Source organism: Xyrauchen texanus, chromosome 28 (genome assembly GCF_025860055.1).
Source record: "Xyrauchen texanus isolate HMW12.3.18 chromosome 28, RBS_HiC_50CHRs, whole genome shotgun sequence".
NCBI classification, from domain to species: Eukaryota; Metazoa; Chordata; class Actinopteri; order Cypriniformes; family Catostomidae; genus Xyrauchen; species Xyrauchen texanus.
Window position 1 is genome coordinate 6,356,766 of NC_068303.1, and position 22,969 is coordinate 6,379,734.

At 36.5% G+C, this 22,969-nt stretch overlaps 1 protein-coding gene across 1 annotated transcript in view; it reads left to right on the plus strand.

Annotated features, from left to right (window-relative positions):
• LOC127622315 (runt-related transcription factor 2-like) overlaps positions 1–22,969 on the plus strand; it is an 81,100-nt gene that overhangs the window by 23,662 nt on the left and 34,469 nt on the right. The window contains exons 2-4 of the mRNA XM_052096385.1: positions 9,271–9,527; positions 10,810–10,966; positions 16,924–17,028. Of these exons, the coding sequence (XP_051952345.1) occupies positions 9,271–9,527; positions 10,810–10,966; positions 16,924–17,028 (519 nt within the window). The remainder of the gene's footprint in view (positions 1–9,270; positions 9,528–10,809; positions 10,967–16,923; positions 17,029–22,969) is intronic.

The window sequence follows — 22,969 nt, forward strand, 5'->3', positions numbered from 1 at the left end:
TGCGGGACAAGGTGAAATCCCCCCACATAAATCTGCTGTTAGTTTTAGCTTGCACACAAAATAGAACCAACAGGCGGTGGATACATGAGAACGGCGTAATAACTATAAATATTTTTCAACTAACCAGGCCGTTTCAGAGAGGAAGTATACCAATGCGATCCACAGCGGAAGGGAAAAGTGTGAGATGGAATTCTGAAGGTTAATCAGGTCCAAAAAAAGCACACTCTTGTGAAGAGGTGATACCCGACCCTTTGCCTTCTGTGTGGGTCTGGGTTAGACTGATCCCTTGATTATTCTGAGTCTCGACTCAAATCACTAATCCCCAATTGTTCAATTTCACAATAGATATCAATTGGACATGCACTTTAACTTGTACATTTAGAAGGAAGGCCCCTGACCACCGAATGTCTTTAAAATACCCACATTAAAATCTGTGAATTTCAATAGGTAGTTTTCAGGTTGCAATCTGTTGAGGAGCGTCTTACGCAACCCAGATCATCTTTTAATACTCTAGCACAGACAAGCATCAACTATATTAAAAACGTTCTAAAACAGCGTTATAATGTGCATGAGAGGCATTAACGTAGCAAAATGAATGCGTATTTAAACAAAAACATATTTGTGTGGCTGTGGCATAACTTTTATGGTTACTGAAATGTTGAGACAAAGTCAAACTGTTTAGCTTTTGTGCTTTTTGTCATTTTTCAGTGTGAAACTTTATACGTTTTGGTACGATGATGATTCACTTCTATAATTGTTGAGCATTGATGATCATTAAAGGAATATTCCAGGTTCAATACAGTTAAGCTCAATTGACAGCATGACTTGCAGACTTGAGTGAAATTTAAGATGACATTTATTTGATTAATATAAAACAGAAAAGTAACGTCTCTCTTTGGCGTAGGCCCCGTCTGGCGGTCCGAAGAAATCGTACTCTGTCATATCCTGCCGGAGATAGGAGGCAGGGGCGAGGAGCCTACCCCCGTGCAGGACGGGACTCAACTGGTGGTGGTGGAGTGGAGGAGGTTGCTGTGTTAGCACACTGAAACAGCAATGTGATAGATTGTGAGCAGACTTATAAAACAACGGCTTACATGTGATTGGCTGGGAATTACCCAGCTAATGGTGCAATGATGTACAGCAGCTAGTCTTCCCGCTAGAACTACGCTGCGCTTACATTTCTGGCATACTGTTGATTATCACAAAAAATTATTTTGACTTGTACCTCCTTCTATAAAAAAAAAAAAATCTTAGTTACAGTGAGGCACTTAAAATGGAAGTGAATGGGGCCAATTCGTAAACATTAAAGTGCTCACTGTTTCAAAGATATAGCTACATAGCATACACAATATGCATATTAACTTGATTTTTGTGTTATAAAATCGCTTACTAACCTTTTTGTGTGAAGTTATAATTTTACAACTTCATTGCCACAATGACATAATGCTGTAAACCCCCTTAAACACTCAAACGTAACCTCGTATTTTTGCTTTTTTTAAAGAAAAGAAGAGACAAGTCAAAATAATGTTTATGATTAACATTATGCCACAAATGCTGTCGATTGAGCTTAACTTATATTGAACCCAGAATATTTCTTTAAATTCTGCCATATTAAGAATGCAATGACTTTAATTAGACCCATATGGATTTCATTTATTTATTTTTAATACATTTTATTTTTACTTCTTCTTTTTTTAGTACAAATAATTTCATACATAGCAAAAAACCTCCACCCTAACCCCCTCACAAATTTATTAACAAAATAAAATTTGCTATTAAAAATTCTTTCCCACAATGGGATTGTGTCTGAGTAATGCACTTGGTCTACTGTGGTCACAGCAGTTCTTTCACAAACCGTTTACACCTGGTGTTGGGTAAAGGTTCCGACTAGTTTAGTTAAGTAAGCTTATCAGAATATTTTATTGTTTAACTTTACGCCACCCAAAGACAATCACATGTACACAACTGACGATGCCATTGATTTTATACTACAATCAACAGACACACATCACTTGAAGTCAGAGAGGAATATAAAACTTATAGCCCACGCCATGGCAAAAGAGTTCCAAGTGCCCTCCATCTTTAAACTTGACTTCACTGTTAAATGGATATTTAATGGGAGCCCTCGTCACATATTACCAGCCATTTCCCCCCTTTACCCCTTCACAAGCCGCAGAAGTTCCCATTCTGTTCCTATTTTTATGTACAAGTGATCTCAATTAAGGACCTCCATGAAGGCTAGAGGCGGCAGACAGTCATGCCAATGAGAGCAAAAAGGAAATTTTCTTTGTAGCAGCCACCAAAAAATATGCCCCCCCACTTCTCCTTCACCACCATCACATGACCACCCCCCCACACACACACACACACACACACACACTTTCCAGACCCAACTGCCAAAATGAACACAGCACTCATCCAAAACCACTCCATTGACATACAAAACCATTGCTTTCCTGATATTTCAGGTTGATCTCTTAGTATGCATAGTTATTTGTACGTAACGTTTAAACATACATTTTTGTAAATTTGGATAGACACTGAAACATATAACATCAACAAATTGACTGCATCAACAATGTAAATGCTTTTGCATGCACCTCGCACTTGTCATTGTCACCTTACCTCTGAGGGCCATCCTTCAGAGCAGGCTCACAATGGGAATGGGCAGTAGAGAGGTGGTACACAATTATCTCCATGTGTGCACACACTGGCATCCTCGCAGGTCCAGCAGCATAGCGGGGAAAGTATAGAGGGAACACACACCACCTCAACACTTATAAGGCGATCACCCCCACCCCTATGTTTGTGCTTTGGGGCAAAACTACAGGTAAAAATTAATTCTTAGAAAGGTGGCAGCATCATTGTTTTATTTTTACACAAATATATCTAGGAATATTTTCAGACTCTCAAAAATATTTTTTTATGTGAAAAAATAAAGGTACATTTCTTGTTTCAGACTTTGTTTTCGTTGTACCTTGTAACCCATATTTGGTTTTCGACCATTGAAAATGGGTTAAATGTAACACTTTTTGGTTTTGAGCCACATTGAGAGCCCCATATCACTGGGATTTAATTATATAGTAGGATATTATGATTTATTTAAATAATAGTAATCTCTTAGTAAAAATAAAGTAATGATGCCACCTATCTAAGGTTTTTTTTTTTACTTGTAGCTTTGCTCCAATAGCATAGGTGAAAATTTACATTTTGACAACTCTCTACAAAATATTTGATTACTCAGGAAATATTGATTCATGGCATTTAATATTTTGACTTTTATCATCAATATGTATATACACTGATCAGCCACAACATTAAAAATACCTACATAATATTGTTTAGGTCCCTCTCGTGCTGCCAAAACAGCGACAACCCGCATTCTTCTCACCACAATTGTACAGATTGGTTATCTGAGTTACCGTAGACTTCGTCAGTTTGAACCAGCCTGTCAATGCTTTGTTGACCTCTCTCATCAACAAGGCGGTTCCATCTGCATAATTGCCGCTCACTGGATGTTTTTTGTTTTTTGCACCATTCTGAGTAATTCTAGAGTCTGTTGTGCGTGAAAATCCCAGGAGATCAGCAGTTACAGAAATACTCAAACCAGCCTGTCTGGCACCAACAATCACACTACAGTCCAAACCACATTTTCCCCATTCTGATAGTTGATGTGAACATTAACTGAAGCTCCTGACCCATGTCTGAATGATTTAATGCACTGAACTGCTGCCACACGATTGGCTGATTAGATAATTGCATGGATGAATGTTGGGTCCAGACGGGTTGGTTTGAGTATTTCTGTAATTGCTGATCTCCTGGGATTTTCACACCCAACAGTCTGAATTTACTCAGAATGGTGCAAAAAACAAATAACATTTAGTGAAGGGCAGTTATGCAGATGGAAACACCTTGTTAATGAGAGAGGTCAACAGAGAATGGCCAGACTGGTTCGAAATGATAAAGTCTCTGGTAACACAAGACCAAGATAAGCACTCTGTACAATTGTGGTGAGAAGAATATCATCTCAGAATGCTATTCTGAAATGTGGGTTGGCGCTGTTTTGGCGGCACGAGAAGGATATATATATATAAGTGTAATTGTAGCCAGCTTGTAGGTAGCTGTGCAGTGTGTAAACCTCACTCCCCCGGCCTCAAGAGGTGCACTAGCGACTGACACTAGGGGCTGTAGCCTTTAGCCTCCTCGTTAGTGTGCCCGTTTCCCATCCTGGAGACCCCGTTTCAAATCCTGCTATAAATATATAACTATTTTCTTCTTCAAATAGCTTTCTTCCATGTTTTTAGCTTGTAGCTTATGAAGTGAAAATTTCAAAGTAGCCTCCATGTAACTGCATGCTGGATATTTACCTCCATATGGTAATCACACCACCCTTTACCAATTTCTCACATTTTGCCACACACAATATGACCATAACATAGGGACAATTTGCTCTGGTAAAGCAGATATTTTGCCTTTCTGGCAACTCTGGCCTTAAAGTCCTCAAGGTCTGCAGTAATGATGTCACCAACCAGTCAATGACAAAACAGCAATTATGGTCTCCAGATTAAATCTAGGGTTTGAAAGGAGGTCTTCCTGATGAGGTAAGGGGTATGAATTCTGATTCGGTGTACAAATCATCACCATCCCTCTTGCTCTCTCTCCCTGAAGCCTGCCAAGGATGGAAAGTAACTATTTAAAATTGGAAGCCTCCATAACCCCATCAAATTGCTCCCCACATATAAAGCCATAATTAAGTGTCTCAAAAATGCACCACTGTGAAATGGAGCCCTGATCCAGGGACTTAAGTGGCTGTACTTTTCCTCTCAACTGACGAAAGAATGCGGGACGAGAAAAAAAAATGCATTGAAAAACATTCATGTAGCAAGTTACATAATCCCGGGGCTTTATGAATCTGAATTGGAGTCATTTGGATGTCATTAAAACCCTGGAGCTCAGTGTCTCTTTATATTTACATTACCAGTCAACAATGGTTTCTTTGTCCTTTATCATCACTTACAATACAACATGGATCACCATCAAGGGGGAAAAGTGTTGCTGGATGATGTTTGCATGAATACTTGTCTGGTTGTGTTGAAACTGGCATGACAGGACCTCTTTCAATACACTTCATCCAAATGCCCGTTTGATGAGCTAGCTGCACTGGATTACGCTGTCAACTCCGTTACAAGCTCAGCGTGTCATGCCATCAGCAGATAAGGGTTCGGTTACATTCAGCTTATCACATCATCAGTGTTTGAGCTGAATTTGATCTAGCTTGAGTGTTTGGTGACAAAAAACTCAGAATAGCACGGGGTAATCCCAGGTTCTTGCTCGGTGGATGGCTTCTAACCCCTCATCTTTGTAGCACATCATGGCCAGCTGTGTGGGCTCCTCTTGGCTCATTAGGAGATCAAACGAGATGCCCAAATATAAGTGGGTAGGGTGCTGCTCTCGAGGACTCAAAGTGAGGGACGTGAAATTATTACGTGCATTTTCTGCACACCGATATTGCTGGCAGATGGCGGCCATACTATACGGCAAATTGAATTCAGATGTGACTAATGCTCTTTGATATCTTTCTGTGTGTATATGATTTAACATGCCTCTCTGTTTGGACATGTCGACAGTCGCTTTGTTTCTCTTATTAAGTTTTATTTGCACCATTGTTTTATTGATTGCCACGATTCTCACTGATTGATCACACACGAGAGCGGAATGTTTGGTGTCCATCTGCAAGGCATTAATACCATGACTGTCTCCGAAAGAAAAATATTAATCATCTCCTTTTCCAACAAGATTTATTTTATTTCCCAAACAAATCAGTGATTGAGTGGGCAATAATCAGACAAAACTGAAATCCATGACTGTTTGAATAATACACAGGGTAATTTTTGCCTGGATGTGTTAAATACCTCTGTGACTTTCATTGCAGCTACTCTGATTTATCTTTTTTATAAATTGGAAATTGATCTTTATTAATGGCAGCCAATCTTGAACATATTTTTGCTGCACGGGGCAAACGGAGAGGGAGTGTAATTCAGTTGAGACTTGTATAACTCAAGCTAATTTTTTTTTCCTTTTTGCCTTAACGATGTGCCAGATGCATGTCAGTGCTTCTTGAAACTTTTTCTAATCCTCCCACATACAAGACACACACACACATTGTGCCCAAGAGACCACTACCATCCACTCATGCCACCCTGCAAAACTTTTATACATTAAATATCAGGCCCATTCAGCTGTACAAAGATGTTTGCACCATTTTCAAGCTTTCATTGTGGGTTTCAAAAAATTTAATTATGAATCTGTGTTTTTAAACAAGCTCTCAGTCCATAATCATCACTTTTGGATTTTTGCTGTTGCTTTTGTTTGACTGTTTTCATGCTAACTAACTGATAACATCTTGTATGAGAAGCAGGCCTACTTACACTACCAATCAAAAGTTTGGTAACTCTTGAATGAATTTGTACCTCATTATTGCTTAAATCTTATGAGTTTTAGATATAACTTGTGAATGCCTTTTAATTTCTTTACAAAGCCACATTTAATTTTTTATTTTAAATAGATGGGTCTACAGCTCAATTATTATGGGTTCCCAGATGGGTCCCCAGCTCAATTATTATTATTATAATATAATTTTATTGGTGAAAGAAATACATAAATGATGATCAAACCAATATTTACAGAGTAATCCATTATTTTGCAGAGGGGGTTCAAATGTGAAATTTCTCCAATGATTTTGGAGCAAACTACAGGTCAAACAAATAACCTTAGAATGATGGCAGCATCATGGTTCTATTTTTACACAGGTATATGTAGATCTGTTACTAAAATCAGCTTAATTCAGCACTCTTTGTTGCATAATATGCCAGTGTATGAGTTGAAAAAAAAAAAAAAAATTCTATAAGAAGTATTAAAAATATTAAAAGAATATTAATATTAAAGAATGTGTAGGAGTGTCTAAATTTTTCACTGGCAGTATACTTATCTAAAGATCTTTACTTGAGATATAAATTTATACATACTACCTCATATTTTAAATTTCTTGCATTGGCTTCAAATTACAACTTCTTTCTTCTTTGTTCTTCAGAAACAAGTTCTAAGCATCTTTTCATTTCTCTTCCTCTGAACTACTACAATAAAATTAAAAAACCGAAAGAAGAAAAAAACAAACGTGAAAGAATTTTGATTGACAGCTGTCACTTGTTTGACTTCTAGCCTACTGGTTTATGCTTGTTATCAAACAGTTCTGCCAAGAATAATTAGATGCCTTGTTTATATCCTATTTTGTTTATTGGTTATTCATGCATTCCAGTCAAAATGATGGTCTCATTATTTGGATATATTTTTTTAATGTGTGAAACATTCTGAAACACTTATGACTTGGATTAATCCCTAGATGGTCGAGTCAGTGGAAGAGATTGCCATCTACAGTATTAGTGAGAGAGTCCATGTACTGTACTTTTACAGTAATCCATTGTCTTTTCATACTCATTAGATCATAAGTAAATGGATGCACTGTTCAGTCAAAAGAAACTTTACACAAAGGGTGTTAAAATTGTCACCTATTCATTCTGAACTTTATGCGGTATATTAATAAAATGTGTGTATTATATATATATATATATAGATAGATATCAGGTCGGGGTATGTTGTCAGATTTGTATCAGGGCAGGTTGTAACATGTTTTAAATGTCATAAATTATACAGTTTATCAATAACAACATTTAACACTACACAAAGTTTTTAGATTTTGTATATTGTATGTTACTTTTTCCTTTTTTTCATGAATCATTTTGTGCCTCATAATTCTTTTACTTTTTAAAGTTTTTTGAAAAGTCAATAGGCTGTTTAATGCAGGCGTAGATTTATTTTAGATGGTTGTGATGGTGGGGACATGTTCCCCTGTCACCCCACAATGATCACACGAAACCAATGCCACTGGTTTACTGGCAGGTTCCACTGTGACAACTTACCCCATGAAGTGTAACAATATGCCTCGCTATTGGCACAACATGTGTTCAGTGAACTGTATCTTTTTTTTCAAGGGCAATAATGGTAAAAATGATCAAAAGCTTCTTTTGTACCTATGCAGAAACTACATTTCAAAAATAAACCTGCTTTTGAAAAATATTAACTGGAGTAAAAAGTGAGACAACTACACCATAGAGTGGAAAAAAAGTCCTCTTTAAATTTCAAATCATGCAGGTATCTTTTCTCCAGTCTCTTAAAAACTCAACATGTTCATTGCAGTTCAGCACTGTGAAGTTCTCCTTAAAATCACCATATGTGGCTTTCATTTCTTTGTGTGCATATTCCATTGCCATTGTGCACAGAAAAAAAGTATCGTGACATATTTGAGGGAAAACATGTAAATGATATTACATTTTCAGTCCTTTAATCTATTCAGCAATTGGAAAATCCAAGTGGTCTGAAACTCGCAGAGGCAATGTGTCCTGTTTTCTATCATACCTGATACTCCATAATAACCGTGCAGTTTTACAAGTTATATGGAGATAAATGCTCAGAATGACTTTTTATGATTTATGATTTTTATGATTTGACTGGGACAGCACGTGTCCCAGTGGCATCGGTGTAATGATAGCATGATTCTGGAACTATCTGAACCACAAAAAAGAAATCCCTATATCTTCAAAGTCCAACCACATTGGAAGCAACAAACATTTCGCCTCCTGAGCTCCTTTCATCTTGTGATGCATGCGCTCTCCAAGGAGTAGCACAATTTCAAAGGACTGCACTGATGCGTACCAGAGACAAAATATCAAACAAACATGACGTTTTATTTATTATTATCAATGTTAATATAATAGAGACTGTTTATATGTTCTAAAATTCCACTTTTTATTCACTGAAAGCGACTGCACACCAGTGCGCTTCAGTCCGAATTGTGGCACTTAAAGGTTTTCCGAATTATTTCCGACATCTGTCTAATCTGTTATGATTAGATCGACGCAATCTGAAAACATTTTTGGAAAGCTAAACAAACCATTCAAATTCTACTCGCGACGGTGAATTAAGCGCCTTTTAATACTGAAAGCGTAGTTAATGACGACTGCGCACAAAGCGCCAATTGAAGTCTGGTTGCGTGCTTGTAATCCGCAGCACTTCCGAATCACATCGCAGACTGGCAGCGTTGCGCGTACGGAGAGGGACTCACAGCAAAGGAGAGACTCTTTGGTCTTTAGGGCTGTCTGGCTCGTCTTACCTCCCTTTGGCTAAATTAGACTGTTGTGATGCGCATTCCCGTAGATCCCAGCGCCGGACGGAGGTTCAGTCCGCCGGTATCGGTGAAAATGAACGATGTGAACTCCAGCGCGGGACAGCAGCAGCAGCAGCAGCAGGATAGCGCTGTGGTGCCAAGACTCCGTGCGCAAGAGAACCGCTCCATGGCCGAGATCATCGCCGACCACCCCGCCGAACTGGTCCGAACCGACAGTCCAAACTTTCTCTGCTCGGTTCTGCCTTCTCATTGGAGATGTAATAAAACCCTACCAGTTGCTTTTAAGGTACGAACTTGTTTTTATGCTTCATTTTGGAGATGGGTTGTTTGGTAAACACATGACTATATGCATGCGCGCAAATACGCACTGGTCAAACTTTACATAAATTTTAATGTTACATTTTGGTTAAATTAGTAATTATCGAGTAGGCCTAATAGTCTGCTTATGTATAGTTATGTCACTTTCATAGTTACAGGTAGCTATTTTTATCAGTAGCTTAATTTATTAGAATGATATGTTATATGTGTAACATGGACTCTACAATATACTAGAATATATAATATTATCCAACAACTACAATATAAAGTGTTTGGATTATAGTTATATGTTAGATTTTGTGTCAACTCATGAAGTGAAAAATATGATGCTTATACAGTCAGCTTTAACACTAATGAAGGCTGCACTTGATAAATAAGAAAACAATAAAAAAAATCATTCAAAAGGCTAATTAATAAAAACTGCTATATTTAAACTACAATAATAATTATATAATTCACCAAAACATTTTAACAGAGCGTTGTTTAAGTGTAAAATGTTGTATTTGCTATGGAACAATTATTTTAAATTAATTAATTAAAAAATATATTATTTTATTATTCATTTTTTCTCTCTATCCATATAGGAACAATTCAGCTTTAATTGCATTTTTAATCAGAAATTGACATCATTTTATAAATTTCAGTCAATTAAGCTAACTTTGTGATGCATATAGTTATGCTTTTAGTTATCGTGCTTTCCTGAGTCGATTTAAATGAATCGTGCCCAAAACAAACTGTATTGAGTATGTGAACAGCCCCTTTTCCTCGTAATATTACACCTGAACAACATTAATGTTCTTTTTCATAAAATAAAATATTAAGTTGTTCTGACATATTCAGTGTTTGATGTGTAACTGGCCTGCAGTAGAATCGTTGCTCTTGGCTCTTATGTTTTTGGTCATGCCTGTGCAGGTGTGTTTAACTAGGTAATTGGCATATTAGCTGGTAATGATGAAATAGCAAAAATTGCAAGATCATATGCATATCTGCCCTTTAGTGCAACACACGGTGTCTGATATTTTGACTGTAATTTATTGAATTTGATGTAAGCCAGGTTTTACAAATGTAAGATAAATTTAATGATGATGACAACCAAACACGCAGCATAAGCATAGCCTATAGAACAAAAATATCATGAACACTAATAGAGCTCTGGAAAATATGCATGAATTGTCAATTTTATGTTTTCTTTTTGGTAGATTTATTTCAGACCTCATTTTTCTTTTCTGTGGCCATTGTATTTTATGCAGGTGGTGGCCCTTGGGGAGGTTTCTGATGGGACGGTGGTCACAGTGATGGCTGGGAATGATGAGAATTATTCAGCTGAGCTCAGGAATGCCTCAGGTGTCATGAAGAACCAGGTGGCCCGCTTCAACGATCTGCGCTTTGTGGGCCGAAGTGGAAGAGGTAAGTCCACCTTTTGTGAAATATTTGCAGAATAAGTTAATTTCGTGATTGTTAGAATTTTCTAAACCCGTATCATGCACATTTCACAAGGAAGTGCATACAGAACAAGAATTGTTAAGAAAGTTTTTGGTCATTACTCATTTATCGATATGGCATTTGTGCTGACTGGCTGAGAATCAAATATTTGTCATTTGCTCAACTGTCACCCATTGCATGTTTGCACATGACTGCACACTAACAATGAAAAGAATGAATACAGTACACCTACTCATTCAATATTATTACTATTTTCCACATTTTAAAATCATAGCAATGTCATCAAAACTATAAAATAACACAAATGGAAGTTTGGACATTTTGTAGTGACCAAAAATGTCAACCAAATATATGAGGTGCATCCTATAATGTTTTTTAAACAGTATTGAAGGAGTTCCCATATGCTGATACAAGGGCTTAGCAGCTGCGGGGGATGTGGGGGACTCATCCCCTGCTCATCCTCTGCACTTTTCCAAGCTACACCCATACTGAGTCCAAATAATGGATTTGCATACAGTATTCTTTGCATTTTGTTACTTTGGGCTGATTGAGTGACAATCCAGCCAATCACAGGTGAGTTTCATGAGCCGAAAGAACCCTTATGTAATTGGCCATCAGTCAGACAGTCTAATTAATGTGGCTCCGTTCATTTCAACAACGTTGCTTTCAACAATGCTCATTTATCCATGTTTTGGTTTTTTTCAGCATTGATGCTGAACTAAATGAATAATCAAGAGATGAGGAGTGGTGGTGGTGGAGTAGTGGCTAAAGCACAGGGCTATTAATCAGAAGGTTGCAGGTTCTAACCCCACGGCCACCACCATTGTGCCCTTGAGCAAGGCACTTAACTCCAGGTTGTTCCAGGGGGATTGTCCCTGTAATAATTGCACTGTAAGTCGCTTTGGATAAAAGCGTCTGCCAAATGCATTAATGTAAATGAGGAACACATAAGCGAGTTATTTATCGGCACATCATTCTTAATTGACAGCATTAGGTGAAATGCACTGCAGAAAAACAAAAACAAAGGACAATCCTTCTTTTAAGAACACATTGTAAGTGGAGTATATATCGGCACCTGAGTCTTCATTAAGTTTTTTACATTATGTAATAGTTTGATCGGTTCTTTTTGCCAATTTAAGCAGATTATAGATCTGTGTTAAATATGTTTTTTAACTCTATGTTGGTGTGCAGTCATCAAACTGTAGGAAAAAAGATAGGTCTGCTTTGTTCTTGGAATACTTGATATGTCGACAAGTTATTTTATGCATGAAAACGTACGGACGTTATTATAAAACGATTATTGTTGACTTTTGATACAAGTTATGCTCAGCAACTCACAAACTGTAGGGAAATGACAGATTTGCTTAGTTCTTATGATGATTAAAACCTCTACCAAAGGTCTGTAGACCTCTTTGTAGGTCTGTAAACACACATTTTAAAGGATTCAGATTTTCTTTTGATCGTTGATTCAGTGACTAACTAATTTCACACAAGACACTCATTTGTCATCAACTTCTGGCATTACCAGAAATAGTCACTGAATCATTACATGGATCTGAACGAATTTTGGTGAACGTAGTCAAAACACTCGAGCCACTTGGATACATTTAAATCCTACAATGCACAAGCACAGAGTAAAAATGTAATAGCGCGCATGCACAATTGTCAGTATTGTAATTTTTTTAATAATTTATTTAGGACCAGCTTGAGCGTGGTCATTTATTGTCATGTGTGAAACAGAAGCAAGAGGTCCACAAGATGCCCTTTATTTTTGGACTAATTATTTTGCAATACTTAAATATTTAAAATACAACAAATATTAAAAGTAAATAATATGTATATATTAATATAATCCTTATATCATACTTGTATATTAATATATACAGTAATATATTAATACTGTACTGTAAGTGTTGGGTCTGTGCGAGCCACCTACTGACAGCTGTGTCCCCCCCACTTTTAAAATGACTGCTACGCCCCTGGCTGGATACTTGTTAGCTGAATTTCCTTCAATATACACTCACTGAGCACAACATGGCCTTCTGCTGTTGTAGAATAATCCGCCTCATGGTTCGACATGTTGTGCATTCTGAGATGCTATTCTGCTCTCTACAATTGTACAGAGTGGTTATCTGAGTTACCGTAACCTTTCGAACCATTCTGGCCATTCTCCGCTGACCCCTCTCATCAACAAGGCATTTCCATCCGCAGAACTGCCGCTTACTGGATGTTTTTTGTTTTTAGTACCATTCTGAGTAAACTAGTTTTTTAAAGAAATGCATACATAGTCACAATATATATTTATCTTCTAAACTAATTTCAAGCATTTAAACATCTGATCAAGATGTTTGTAAGATCATGAGAAACATCTTAAGTCCTTACCTTCTTAAGTCATTGGGAGAGATTGTATTTTTACCCAATGATTTTGTTCTGTTAGGCTTAATCATTTAATGTTTATCTACACTTGCACAACGTGATGTGGAGAAATCCTCCAGGGAGATTTGGTAATACAGGCACGCGGTCACATAGGGACACATGACATTCTTAGAATAATTATAGTCAGTCTGTGTACTCAGCTATCAGTTACGAGCCAACACCACTGTGAAACCACATCACCACACTGCCGGTAAGAATGCACTCATTAAATTACAGGTCTGTGTGTGTGCTGTACTAAGGTTTCTCACATGAACTTAGTGTGATATATCATTTGGTTTACTTATGAAGGTTGTTTGAAACACTTTGATGTAATGAATTTTGCCTGTTGCCCAGATATTTTTATCAAAGGTGAAGTGTGTAATTTCTGCACCATCAGGAATCCGTTATTCGGAATTGCAAAAATAATGACTGTTTTCAATTGCTTGGCCAAACAGATTACCATGTACAGCTGGATCTCCTGAAATTACCTGACTGTGGTGACATTTTTGCAACACGTATTGCTGCAGTTCCAAGGGGAAATGTCCACTATGGGACGCTAAATGTGAGTTAAATGTTCTCCCAAACAGATGAGGTGTTAAAAGTTCATTCTCTATCGAGTTTTAAATCAATAAAACCGGCGTCCCTACCCTAAACCTTAAACCTAAACGTAACCGATAGTGTCATAGAGTAAATGTGAGATGAAAAACGCAATAACTGAAGGAACCTCATCATTTTGTGGTGCTTTTTGACACTCGATTCATGTGTTGACTCGCGTGCTCTTCAGGACTAGTACCCCAGTCCTTTACATTGCAATGATTTGAGCATTCACACAATTTAATCGTGCTTGAGAAAGCTTGTAATGTTGGTTATTTGGTAATGTAATGCAAACATTAAAATGTATACAAGTCATGCGCTATAGTAAAAGTGTTTTGATGTTATAAGATAGCATTGTGTGAGAAACAGTGTTTCTGAATAGATAATCTGCCGCGATATGTACAACAAGCCATGTAAAAAATTTAGGTATAGTAACATGATTCTACGAGACCAGGTTGACCACGTCCCGATCTCACACCATGGTCGAGACAATGTTGGTGTGGTGGGCTGGTCGGAATGCTCAAACGAAGAGAAATGTTTTGATAGTGACCCAAAGCCAAAATGATTACATTTTTCAGGGGAATCAACCTATGAATAATTTATTGTTTTCTTTGAATATTAAACTTAGAAAGGAGAAAGTATTTTAACATTTAAAAAAAGAAATTATACACAACATAAATGAAGTACTTAGAAAAATCTTGTATTTTTTTTAATAGCTCGTACACATCAAGCAATATGATTCTTTTGGTTCTTCCAAATATTTGATACTTAAAACTTGATGATTTTTGACACTTGAGGTTTATTTGATTTTCCAAAGATTCTAAGGGAACGATGACATGCCATATATTGTATTACCAATATGTTTAAATTATTTTTAAATTATAAGAGCCCTTTTGGTTGTATTTCAATATTTTATGATTGAGAGTTTTATGAAATCAGTGTCAGCAGATTTGTGGTACTGAGGTTCCATGCATCTTGCCAGCTGTTTCCCAGCGTTGCCAAAGCATTCCGCCCACTACTTCCTGTCTCCACAGCAAACCAGGGGCATTCATGAGTAAGAACCAGTGGAGCGTCATGTTAATCCCTTGTTCCTCTGTGTTAAACCACCAGAGAGCACAAACTGTCTGGAATTTTTGTTTAGGGAAGTGATTTGTCTGGCGAAGGCCAAGTTTGCCGATGCCACACTGTAGCATGGCACAGTTCCTAGTCAAGCACTCAGCCCTCTGTCCTCTTTATAGTTAGTTGACACATAACATATCCATAAACCAACCTGGTCTCATGGAATCATGTTACTTTGCCTTAATTTTTGTCAAATGATTTTTATGAGGCACGTTATATTTATTGAATTGAAATGAATGCTAGAGGCACTTTAACAATTTTTTCGAATTATTTTATAAGGAATTTTATTTCCTTTCACACAAATCACAAAACGGCAGATTATCAGTTCATAAAAACATACTTTTTGCCCTGTTCCTTACACAATACTATGTTACGACATCAAAACACTTTTACTTTAACACATGACATTATTGATACCTTTATAAACCTGTTTAAAAATAGTCATTGTTTGTGCAATTCCACTTGGTGCCACTAGAGGTGCAGAAATGACACACTTCACAAGTTTTTCACAATTTTGTTCACTAGATATTTTAAAAGGTTCTACTATGTTACAAATAAATATATTAAATTATAAATATTCCATACAGCCTCTAAATTTATATGAGATCATAAAATCTGCATATAAAAGATTTTAAAGGAATTATTGCAAATTAAAATAGTTTTAGATGGAGTATAGAATGTCCAGGGTTGGGAGAGTTACTTTTGAAATGTATTCCACTATAGATTACAGAATACATGCTGTAAAATATTATTTGTAACATATTTCGTTAGATTACTCAAGGTCAGTAACATATTCTAAATACTTTGGATTACTTTTTCAGCACTGGTAGATTTTTTTCCACTTGTTTTGACTATAAAAACTCTGCCAGTACAGTAAGACAAAATACATGTTAAAAATACATTCTCTGAACAACCTAAATATCTTATGCAGTGTTGTTTCTAAAACAAGATTAATCAAACTGATCTTGTTTTAAGATTTCTTTTAAATATTTTTACAGGAAAACAATACAAAAATTATTATCAAGAATATGATTTTTGCCCTAATATCAAAGGTCTTACTAGAAAAAAGAAATTATGATCCAATTTGAATTTTCTTGATAAAAAAAAAATATGATCGTTTCTGTTAACATGTGCATGTAAAATGGCTAGAAATAGCGTTTTAGCTTAGCATAAAGCTAACAATTTAACACAAGGTTTATTTCTATTTCTTCTTCTCCAAACTTACTTCAAACTTACTTCTCTGTCTGCTCGTATGAATGTAACACATCACAAGAAAGTGTTTCACCGCTGTTCAAATGCACTTTGGATCACATCATTTATATGTTTAAATGTTTTCCATCTGAAAGGACTAAATATTAAATGAAACTAATGACAATGAAATGCAAAGTAATCTCTTCAGTAATCAAAATACTTTTGAATTGAACTGTATTCTAATTACTAATGATTTCAATTGTAACTGTAGTGGAAAACAGTTACTTATATTTTGTATTTTAAATACATAATCTCGTTACACGCATTCCGTTACTCCCCAACCCTGAGCACGTCACATTGCAGGACATGTAAAATTCCATTCCAAGTATTTTATGTTAACTACTCTGATGTCCAGTCTTAGCCCATAAACAAAAAACATAAAGATTTCAGAAAGAGTATGCAGTATTCATGTGTCTACTGCTGATTCCTAACTGATTAAATCCAGAAATACCCCTCAAATAATGAGCACATGGAATCTTGTCTGAGTATGGCAATTGCTTTGACAGTGTTTAAAACCCTTAAACGTTTGTGTGTTTGCACAGGGAAGAGCTTCACCCTGACCATTACAGTATTCACAAACCCACCGCAAGTGGCCACTTACCACAGAGCCATTAAGGTCACGGTGGACGGACCGCGAGAACCCAGGAGTGAGTACACCTTATATTACATACTGCTGTGACTAACCACATCCATGAGTCATGTCATCACATTCACCTCTCTGTCGGGCCAAAATCACTCCTAATCAAAGTTTGCCATTGCTCAATGCATGTGCTGTTGATTGATTAATTTATTTTTGTTTTCTTGCTAAATCTTATTTCATGAAATCATTGCAGAAGAAATTCGCTTTATTATAATATTTGTTTTATAAAAAAATATTTATGACTTTATTTTGCTTTGAACAGACGATTGTCCAATTAGTGGGACTTTGTCATTCAATGATTTTTCAACTTTTCTAGTGTTCATTACCACAATTACTTACTGTATATAACTAATGTTGACTTAATGGGGTCTTCTTTTTCTTTTTTTATGACTTTTAACATTTTGTTTGTGCAAAATTATGCCTTACACTATGCCAAGACTTGGTACTATACTCCATATGTCATCCGCATTACTGTATATAATTGCAATGATTTTTTCAATATATATATATATATATATATATATATATATACAGTATATACAACAGTTAGTTCCGGTCCTCGAATCTGATTGGACGAGAGACAATTGAGTACTGATGGTCTCACACCATCAGCACGGGGACGTGTCTCTTTACATTTAAAATTGTGACATTAGATATTTTAGCCAGCAGGTGGAGACAAAAGTCAATTTTTGTGTGTAATATGAGCTTGTTGGTGACGTGAAGTCAGCATCACTCAGTGTTTGCATTCAACAGCACTCTGTGATTGCTTGTATTAATACTACACTACTAAAGCTAGGAAATAGCTTTAAACTAACAACTTCAGCATTAAGGCTCATCACAGCTGAGAAACACAACAGACTGATTAATTACAGAACTCAAGGCGCTTACCTCTTACTGGAGTTTCTGTATTAGGGAGGATATACTGTTCAAAATAACAAAGGAGATTGCGGTTTCTATAGTGAAATACTCTTGTGCACCAGCTACCGCGAAACAGGAAAGAATACCCCCACATGAACGGCTATTTTTCCACTGAGAAAATAGGATGAATTTCACCAAAATTGCATTAAACTTCAGAAAGCTGACTAACAGACTACAGCATCATTAATAAGTGATCGCACATGCTCCATCACTCTCTCTCTCTCTCTCTCTCTCTCTCTCTCACTCACTCACACACACACACATACACACACACATATATCCTTATTTCTCCAATAGCATGTTAGAAAAAGCCCAAGCCGTGATACTACTTCTAAAGTGATGTTTTTGAAAGGCTTGGACGCATCATTTGTTTTGAACAAGAAACGTCAGATTCTGATCCATGGCGTAAGAAAGTAGTTCCATCAGCGAATCATCTTAGGGAGACAGTGGTACAAAAAGTGCCATATTACAAAGTTTCACAAATTTAGAAAACTCAAGACGTGTTTTTCTAAGTACTTAACTACAACTTGACACAGTGACCTTAAAAAAGTGTGTTTATGATGCGAAGCAACCAAAGTGAAACACTCCAAAAGCACCCATCTGACCTTGACACTGACATGACAGTGACCGGTAATATATGTATATATATTATTTGTAATTATTTAATTATAACTTTATAATTATTTATCATTATATATTGAATTATTATAATTTTAATGATTAAGTGATTAATTGCGATTCATTTTATTAATTAATCGGCACACCATGTCAATAATTCGATTACAAATTTTAATTGATTGACAGTCCTATATATATATATATATATATATATATATATATATATATATATATATATATATATATATTAAGTAAAGGGTCATCTATATTATGATTTTTACCCAGAAGGTTTAAATGTGTTCGTAGGATAAATTTAAGTCAGTTTGAGGCATGTTATCACATTTTTATTGAGGCAGGTTGTCAATGTCACTTGTATTTTAAATGTCATAAATAATGTCATGCAATTGATAAATTCCAATATTTGTTTACCAAAGCAATGTTTTGATATTTTTGTACATTACACTTTCTATTTATATAAACTCTTTCTATTTATTTTGTTGTTTATTTAATTGTTTTGTGCTTCATAATTGTTTTACTTTTACTAAAAGCCTATAAAACGCTGTTTAATGCCGGTTTCGATTTAAAGAGAGGTGTAAATTCCCCTATGTTCCACGTTCCCCATTATCCAACAATGTTCACATTAAATTATACTACTGGTTTAGTGGCAAGTTCAATTATGACAACTTGCCCCATAAAGTGTGACAATATGCCCCACTAATGGAGCATGTTGTCACAAAAGGTCAATGTCTGTTCAACAAACTGTATATTTTTTCCTGGGCAATTACAGTGAAAATGTTTAATATCTTTTTTGTAGCCAAGACTTTAAGGTATGTTGCTATACAGCAGTTGACTTTCAAAAATAAACCTAACCTGAGAAATATTCACTGGAGTAAAAACTTTTACAACTAGCCCGGTCATAATCTGCAACAGAGTTTAAGAGTTTAGTTGATCTAAATTGTATTTTAATAAAACACAAGGTTGGTTCTCGATAAGACCAGGAATGTGCATTTAGAACAATACATTTTGTTTTGATTTTCATGTTAAAGAATTTATCCATTTCCAAGTTGCTATTGGTAGCTGGCTGGTTTTTCATTATTATCTTAACAAGCTGTCTGTCTGGTCGTTATGTTAGTCTGCACAGAGGTTCCGCCATAGTACCATTGTGCTGCATCAGCTTGTTTTAATGGCCCTTATAAAACATCTTGAAAAAAACATCTACTACATGTCAGTGCCAACTGGTCTGGCAAGCAGCTGTTTCACTTTATTATGAAAAAAATATATACTTTCGTCTTGGCATGGAATTCAAGCCTATCACATCCCTAACAACATTTCTCCCTCCCTCTCTCTCTCTCTCTCTCTCTCTCTCTCTCTCTCTCTCTCTCCTCAGGTTTTTTTTACTTTCAGACTATTCTCAATGAACACATATGGTACTAGTATTTAAAGGCACTTAGACATAACGGCTGTACAGTATATGGTCTTGATTCTTCGTTGTATTTCAATGGCCTCTAGCAACTGCAGGCCTTGTCTTTGATGTTGAAGACTTCCTCTACTTCTGCCTTATCTATAAGTGAATTTTTGAAAGGTTTGCAGGCCGTGTTATTGTGAGTAGTAACCGATGAAAGGTTCAGAATACCGGAAGTCATTTACAAGGTGCTTTTCGTTTAGTGCTGATGTGATATTGTAAAGCTTTTGCCTCGGCTGTGTCTCTTCTGTGGTTGCATTACACTGTCAGATTACAATTAAGAATGCCACATCTCTGATCGACCTGAAGATTACAAAGCTTTTAGATGTGTTGAAGTGACTTACAAGAGATAAAATATTAAATAAGTAATTATAGAACATTAGTTCCAGTCCTCAAATCTGATTAAACGAATGGCATTCCAAGAGTACTGATATACAGTCCAACAGCACTGGGGCACTTCACTATTTGTATTACTATGCTTCTATATGTTTGTGACTTTTCAAATATTGGTGGAGATTTTGATTCATTGTTCACTTTGATTTTATTCACTGATTCTTTTAGTGACCATTTATGGAGGTAGCATAATAACTCCAGAAGTTGGTGACAAATGAGTGCCTTTTTTGTGTAATGAGTCGTTCATAACTGAAACAATCGAAGTGAACAAAAACGATTTGTTCACTGAAAAGATTTGTTCAAAACCACTGATTTGTTTACAAACTAAACACCCCTTGTTTGAAACCATGCTTTGGTTTTTGGAACTATTTTTCACATTTGTTTTTTTTATGTCAAAATATATATATATATTTTTTTTTATTTTATTTTTTTAAGTATGGGTTTGTAAATAATGAAAATTACACAGGAGTTTCTCGCACATGCTCTCACTCACATGCGCAAACGGGTGAGTTAGAGGCACCAAGCACAGTTTCGGCGCTTAATAAATGGTGAGCCAATGTTTTTTCCTTCTGCTCTGGAGTGTTGGGGAGGTGTGTGTTTATGTTTGTGTGTATGTTTACTGTTGCAAAACTGTTAGGAATGTTGTCTTTTATGCCTAATGCAACAATTCTTGTTTGGAGAAGAAATTATAAAGCGAGTGAGTGATTTCGATGAAATCTGACGGTACCGTTCGAGTTGGGTAGGGTCAGGTCAGGTCAGGTCACACAGTCGGGTTCGGCTTCCATTTTAAGGCTCGTGTGGACATCGAATATGCTGTTCTGGTCAAAATTCACCAGTGCTCTAAGCATGAGACGATGTCCATGCGTTCACTGACACAAATCATTATAGTGTAAATCATGCATGCTCTCTTAATAATTTTACATATCTTACTCTGTACAGATTTTATCGGAAAATGCCTCATTTACAATTCTGCCTCATTAAACCTTGAATTGGTGTTAATGAGCAGGTAATTAGTGAAGGGGCCCAGTGTGCACGTTCAGACAATGCCTACAGTGTACTGTCAGAATGAGCCGACAGGTTTTCCTCAGGCCAAACACCTGATAGAGTGTCTCCTCTGTCTAATATGTAATAGTTTTAAGAATCATAAAAAAACTAGAACATGTTTTCTTACATAAAATAATAATTATTTCAGTCAAAATATCCTGCTCTCATTATGCCCCATACAGGTGGTTCATTTGGGTCATGTGTTTTTCTTGTCTGCCACACTGGCCTCATTCTAATTTCCAGGAAGTATATTAAAGTGTTTGTGTATTTAATAGATCTTGATGGGTACCATATGAATTCTGCCTGAAGAGGAACCTCAGAGCTGTGAATCAATAGAGGCACGAAAGTGCACAAGACAACGAGAGTGTTGAGTGTTTTGCTGTGACAGGCGTCCCTCAGTTCAGTTAATGAGTTTGCTTCTTGATTGGCTGGCATGTGGGTTACTCTCACAGACAGAAATCCTAAGCAAGTCTGCGCACCTGTATTTTATTGTAATTGTATCATAACAGGGTAATCCTGCTGTCACAACACTTTAAAATGTATATTTAAAAAGTAAATTGTGCACATCATTTAAACAAGTCACTTGTTGCTGATAGGCTACAGTTTTTGGCTACTGTTCAGTTAAGTTTTTTTCATATTTGTTTTGTTATATACAAACACAGAGAGCTTTAATTATAGTATTTAAGATTAACTGTCAATAACCACAACCAAAATTCAAATGATAAAACGAATACCTGTGACTGCCCATTCTATATTAATATGCAGGCCATGCCAAGTTGCTAGACAAACAGCCTACAACTAAGTTAAATAACTATATTACTTGGTGGGAGAAGTGTTTACACCGATAATTATTAATAACTAGATAGGGAAAGCTTGTCAAGATAAACTGAGTTTGGCTGAAAGTTATAATGTAGATTAAAGCAGATTAAGGCCACATACACACTAATCCATTTTTGCTTGAAAACGAATCGGTTACCTAACGTAACCTCGGTTATCTCTAGATGAGGGAACGAGTATTGCGTAAGCTAGCTTACGCTACGGGAAAGATTAATCTTTTCTGAGATATTGAAGCCAAAAAATTATCCTTAATTTTGTATCCATTGTCAAAGCAGTGCAGCAGTTGCATACCATGAGTGGGCTAGCTAGCGAGCTCATTGGTTGCTCTGCGGCAACTGCTGCAGCCTATAGACGAACTTGAGTGAACTTGCGTCCAATGACAGGCGCCCGCGCCGTCACTGTATCAAAGCCTGCCAGAATGGCCGTGGCTAGAGTGCATATAAGCGTAAGTTCGTAGGCTGGAACCCTGGTTTTCATTGAATGAAGCGAAAATCGCTCGTGGCGCAAGCACGGCCGGCTACGCAATACTCGTTCCCTCATCTAGAGAGAACCGAGGTTACGTTAGGTAACCGATTCGTTCTCTTACGAGAGGTTCTCTCGTATTGCGTAAGCTAGCTTACGCTACGGGAACCCATTGTCAACGCCGTCAACGCTGCCACACATATGTCGTGAATGG